Source organism: Vigna umbellata, chromosome 8, assembly GCF_029865625.1.
Source record: "Vigna umbellata cultivar VRB3 chromosome 8, Vumbellata_1.0, whole genome shotgun sequence".
In the NCBI taxonomy this organism is placed as follows: domain Eukaryota; kingdom Viridiplantae; phylum Streptophyta; class Magnoliopsida; order Fabales; family Fabaceae; genus Vigna; species Vigna umbellata.
This window is the reverse complement of record NC_142172.1, coordinates 41446403-41452323: the sequence shown is the minus strand read 5'-3', so window position 1 is coordinate 41452323 and position 5921 is coordinate 41446403. Positions and strand designations below refer to the sequence as shown.

The 5921-nt window shown below is 29.1% G+C and overlaps 2 protein-coding genes across 2 annotated transcripts; both read left to right on the top strand.

The window, feature by feature from the left end:
* Window positions 1-693: 693 nt before the first annotated feature.
* On the top strand, window positions 694-1934 carry LOC124831733 (uncharacterized). Its single transcript, XM_047305811.2, has 3 exons — window positions 694-826; window positions 1062-1208; window positions 1561-1934. Exons 1-3 carry the CDS (start codon window positions 729-731, stop codon window positions 1694-1696), a joined length of 381 nt encoding a protein of 126 aa, XP_047161767.1. The 5' UTR covers window positions 694-728; the 3' UTR covers window positions 1697-1934.
* A 1694-nt stretch (window positions 1935-3628) lies between these two features.
* Window positions 3629-5694, top strand: LOC124831734 (uncharacterized). Its single transcript, XM_047305812.2, has 3 exons — window positions 3629-3890; window positions 4302-4448; window positions 5338-5694. Exons 1-3 carry the CDS (start codon window positions 3793-3795, stop codon window positions 5450-5452), a joined length of 360 nt encoding a protein of 119 aa, XP_047161768.1. The 5' UTR covers window positions 3629-3792; the 3' UTR covers window positions 5453-5694.
* The last annotated feature ends 227 nt before the right edge of the window (window positions 5695-5921 follow it).

Genomic DNA, 5921 nt, shown 5'->3' with positions numbered 1-5921 from the left:
ATTCAAACAAGTAAACTGCAACTGAAAAATGATTTAATTTAACTGAATCAACCATTGTTGAAAATATGTTGAGATTACCATGAGTGAAACTCAATTGAGTTAATTATGATTAGAATTCAAGTAAATAATTGTGAACCAAAAATCAAACAAATTTGGTCAAATTGACCCTAATAAAAAATTAATTCAACTTTTAATCTAAACAGATCAATATTATATATATATATTATAATTAACTGGTAATTCACTACAACTCAATTAATTTTATCCATCCATTATCTTGACATAATTATATTAATCTTGTTCCATAAATTTAGTTACCTTTGTCAATGATAATTGTTTTACTAATTTTATCTCCTATTTTTCTAACGGGCTCATGAGTACCTATAAATTGATAATATAATAATAATAATTAAGTGATAAATTATGTACTTAATCATCATTCTTATCAATAAAGACGCAAAATATAATTCTTTTATATAATTAAATTTAAACCTCTTCCTCGATAAATTTAATCTATTACACTTCTTTAAATAGTTAACTACTATTTAAATTGAATTTTTATATGTCGAATTCCCAGAAAAAGTAAAAGATTTTTAATATTTTCTTAGAGCAACTTTTTGAAAGATGAAATTCCATTTGTGCACCTATCTGATCCTATAAATATGCATACTTTGTATCATTCTTCTTACCTATCTACTACTACACTAACTCTCATTTACTTATTTAAGATGCAGCCTGATGAGGAGCTCGACTTCCGTCTCATAATCCTTTTTATCTTTGTGGTCTTATGCTTGGGTGTGTTGATATGCGTGTATAACATAACAAGGTTTGGATAACCCATTTCTTCTGCTTTATTGCTTTTAGAACTAAATAAATATGGGTGAGTTAATTTATTTGCACGATTAGATATTTAATGATAATGATTGTAAGTGCTCGTAATGTGGCCACTGTCCTTCGAATGTCATGTCGACCATCCAAATCATGAATAATATAATTATAATTATAATTACCTCATTAATAAAAATTTTCAATTTAACATTAACTGCTATTTTTTTATGCAGACCCAGAGGTATATATAACGCATTCGTTAATGGAGAGGAAGCAGAACTAGACCTGACTGAGGCGGAAATACGAGCTGACGAGATTTCCGGCGCATTCAATAACGACAAGAACGGCATACAAAATCATAGGAGGGCTAGAATTGGACGGTACTGCATTTTAAAAGATCTTACCATTTATATTGGTTTGCTTATAATGTTATATTCACATGATCAGATTAACCCTTTAAATTTTTAGAACATTTAAATTGTAATCAGGACTTCAAACTATTAACTGCTAATCATACTTATGCAATGTGTGGATCATAAAAGCAATTTTTTAGTTGTTTTAAATTAGCTAATAATTTAAATTACTAACCTTTTTGGTTTCATTTAAATAATATTTCAATTCCATTATAATTTCATCATTAATTACTTTTATCAATATATAACACTAAGTAAGTTATAATACAATTTTCGAATTCTGACGACATATATTTTCACTGTGAATTGGTGAATATAGTGGTGAGTCAAGCAGGGCAGCGAATTCCGAGACAGTGAATCAAGAAGTACTGCAGATTAAGAATGTTTTGGCAAGGTTGATTGCGTACTTGTTTGGAGAAAAGAAACAGTTTAATAATAAAGATAAAAGTAATTGAGAGCTTAATTCAGTGAGAAGCACCAGAAGGATGATGAACTAATTTCCATTTCCATATAATACAAATGTGGGAATATAATCTGTAACGTTCTCGCTGCAATCTACTGCAATCCAGTTTTATCGTTATCGTATTATTTCCGTTGAATTTATTTTAAGCTTTCATGAATGGTTGTATTATCTTAATGTTCTCAACTTTCACATAAAATAATTCAAACATATCGTTTCTTTTTCTCGTTTAATTATTTAATGCCATTGTAATTTAATTCTTTATTCATCATTAAATATATGAAAGATTGTAGCATTTAATATCGTATATTGACTTTTGAATGATGTAAGTGTAAATTTAAATCTCACATGAGTAAATTAAATAATATATAAAAGTGAAAATTTATAAATCTATAAACTTATTTTGTTAAAATTTTGGATTAGAGATACGTTCATTTATTATGATCGAAACTTACTTTTAACAGGAATTGCATTCTTTAAAACTGGTCAGTCTAGTCATAAATGATTTTGTATGAAAATATTCATGAGATTTTCAAATTTCATAAGTTTTTCTTTATGAATGAATTATTATATTTTAAAAATAAATTGAATAACAATCATCTTAAAATGGAACAAAAACAAACTTGAAAAAAAGTCTATCAAATTTCTAAAATAGATTAGACTTAGTGAGGAAATATTCTTTAATAACGAAAAGAAATTACAAGTATAATGAACGCTTTCCATAAAATTAACTATTTACGTTCTGTTGTAATTCTTATTTCATATCGCTATTAGCGCTATAATGAAATTTTATAATGTGCTTATCACATTTAGGTACATTAAACTTTTTTAACTAATACTTCATCTAGTTTGAACTTTCAATCATTTCATCAGATTTGATTTTTGTTTCATTTTAAATTATTAACAAATATTTTTTCATCATATTGTCGTTAATTAATGTTGTAAAAATAAAGTAAATAATGTATACGATAAAATCTTACTTATCGTATTGAAAATATAAGGAAATATATTTAATATTTACATTCAGATATTTAGAAGAGGTGATTATGATATTTGGTATTTACACATCTTTTAAGATGTTAGAAGGTGATGCCTAAGTGTATACATATACACTGGGTGGGTGGGTGGAATAGTGGCGTGTTTGTCCTGGAGTTATATTGAAGGTGACTTGAACTGAAAAACGACTTACTTTTCTCGTTGAAAAGTAAAACATGTCCATTATCTCCCAAACACACCGTAGTTGCGAGGAAAGTTTCATTTCGCAGTCTGAAAAAGAGTATTGATGAACTTATTATATCATGATTTTCCTTCTCTTTTTCTTCACCACTTACAACTTCAACCATCAGTTAATCATTGGAATTCAAGTAACTCACTATATATTTTTTTAATATCAATCAAATGATTTTCAAATTTTTTATATATTTTATATTTTGCCTTAAATTCAATTAACTAAATCAAGATAAGATGGAAGAAACATGCATGCCTTGTGTTGATTTTGTTATTATAATTGAGAGAATTGAAACTCGGAATGGTCTGGGCCAGAAGATGTTTTAAGTTTAATTAGATGCAGTATATTAATTATGGGTGAAAGAAGAGTGTCATCATATCAGCTTCGCTCTCAACCTACAATAATTCAGATGCTAGAGTTATAAAGTTTCAGGGTGTTTTTTTAAAAAAAGAAACTGAAGCATTCTCCTCTATTATTTATTTCAGATTACCATGTTTTCATTTAAAAGTATTAATCGTTTTTGTTTTTAAAATATATGCCTTTTCTGAATTTCGTTTCATTTTTAAATTAGATGCAAGATGCATAATAAGAGTCTTTACTTTATCTGAGATGGAAGCAGCTTTCCCCTATAGAGTGGCACTTTATACAAGGACAAAATTTTCTTCAATATTTAAACCCTATGCCAATTGTTATTGGTCCAACTCCCTCCTTTATTTTTTTAATAAGAAAGATACAGGTGTTTTAAAATTCTTTTAATGAAACATCAAATTCCATTCGTCTACCTCTTTAGATCTATAACATTCATACCTGAATCATTTCTTCTCACTATCTACACTAAAATCACTCTCATTTAGTTATTTAAGATGCAAATTCTTCTGGATTTCAGATTCCTTGTCTATCTTCTGTTGATTGTCTTCTTCCTGGGTGCTCTTATATGGCTCTTCATATGTAACCTAACAAGGTATGGATTTCCGTACTCTGGTTCTATATTGGAAAGTTAAAACACCAATCCCATCTTTTCTACTTTATTGATTCTAACTCTTTTAAGTTACTTCAAACTTTGTCATAAGTTGGAATTTAGATAACTGAGAGGAAATGGTGTTTATGTCTATAGCCCTAATTATGTCAATTCATGTATATTCAAAACTATTTATTCATGGATTAAGAAAACCTAATAAACGGTTTCCGTCTCAAAGTATAATCCCACCCAGCCTTGTGCACAACAGGCTCAGTTTGCATATGGCAGAAAACATATTCAATTATCTTTAACTATCTGTTGATGTGTTGACCTTTGAGCCGTAGTTAATATATGTTATCAGTTCACTAATTAATAAATTGTCTGAATTTAGCCTTAATTAAATTTTGTATGCAGACCCACAGGTATAGAAGGCTCATTCCTTGCTGATGATGAAGGGGAACTAAATGCTGTTGAGGCGGAAATCCGTGCTGGAGGGATTACCAACTCGTTCAATATAAAAAAAAAGGGCAAACAAAATTTTGAAAAGGCGAAAATTATCTGGTATTGTTTTAGAAAGGATGTTGCAATTAGATTGGTCTGTTTAAACTTTTACAAATTGGATATGTGTTTGATAGGTATTATTGCCTTGTTTTTGCATTCCAAAATGTCATATACATTCCAAAAGTTAGGGCTTCAAACTAGTAGCTAAGCCTAAACAGTTGATGATACTCGTGGCATGAAAAGTTGAGGAAATATGTGTGGATCATAAAGGCAACTTTTGAACTGTTTGAATTAGCTAATGGTTGAAAAGTGAATTTTCACATGAGCTGTAGTGGTAAATGTGGATGGATCTGGCTGGCAATGACAGGGAAATGTACCTATAAAAATATTGGTCAGATGTCTTTCAAACATTTGGTCATTTCTGTTAACCTCATCATAGTACATGATATGTCGTAGATGTGGTCAGATAAAGATTGAGCTCACCCAAGAGTAAATTGTCTCTTATGGTGATAGATTTGTTTTAACGAAAACAACCATGTTAACTCTTCTGATCTAGTTTTTCATTCTTTCAAAGTGCCGAAAGGCATTCCTTCTAAACTTTTATCTCTTTTTAGGAAGTACTTTTTAGCTAAGAATAGTGAAAAAAATAAGGTTGATTAGATGCCTCGGAGAAGGTTTGTCGGAAAAGGGAGTGGGTGGGACAGGAATTAGAGACTTGAAATGCTTTAAATAATGCCTTGTCGGGAGAGTCTTCTGGCCTATGGAACAAGGGAGATTTAACATGGGATGTTTACAACATCTCTAACTTAATATATTGTGATTTTTAAATATTTACAACTCCATTGTAGTTTCATCATTACTTTAATCAATTCATTGCACTACGTACAATATTGTACTAAAATATTCGAATATGACATCTTTATTTTCATTTTCAATTGGGTGAATGCAGCAATGGCTCAAACGGGACCGAGAGTTCAGAACAAAACTACCTTTTAAGTATTTTATTTCAGGTCATTGCATATTTTTTTGGAGGAGGCACTTATCATGGAGATAAAAACAAGTAACCTGAGACCTTAATTTACGCTAACTTTGGCAAGCTCAGAAGCACACGCAGGATGTTCCATTATTTGATTAGAATATAAATATGAAGATCTACTGTGTAACATTTCTTTCTCTATTTATTATTTTGTTTCTATGTTGGTACATGAAATTTTTTCTATTTTCAGATAATTTATTTTTTTTGGAGAATGAGATACGCGTAACTATGATTAATTTTACCTGGATATTTTAATAAAGATATGTGGCATATTGTGTTTCATAATTTTGTGACAAATATTTGTCTTGAAATACAATATTTATTAAAATATGAAAAATACATTAAAAATATCTATTTCTGACAAAGAAAGGGAAATGACGCAAGAAACTAAACAACGGCATTTTAGAAGTTAGTCGCAATATTTCTTTTATCACAATATATATATATATATATCACTTTAGTCTCCCAATTTAAATCTATTGAGATCACAAAGAAAA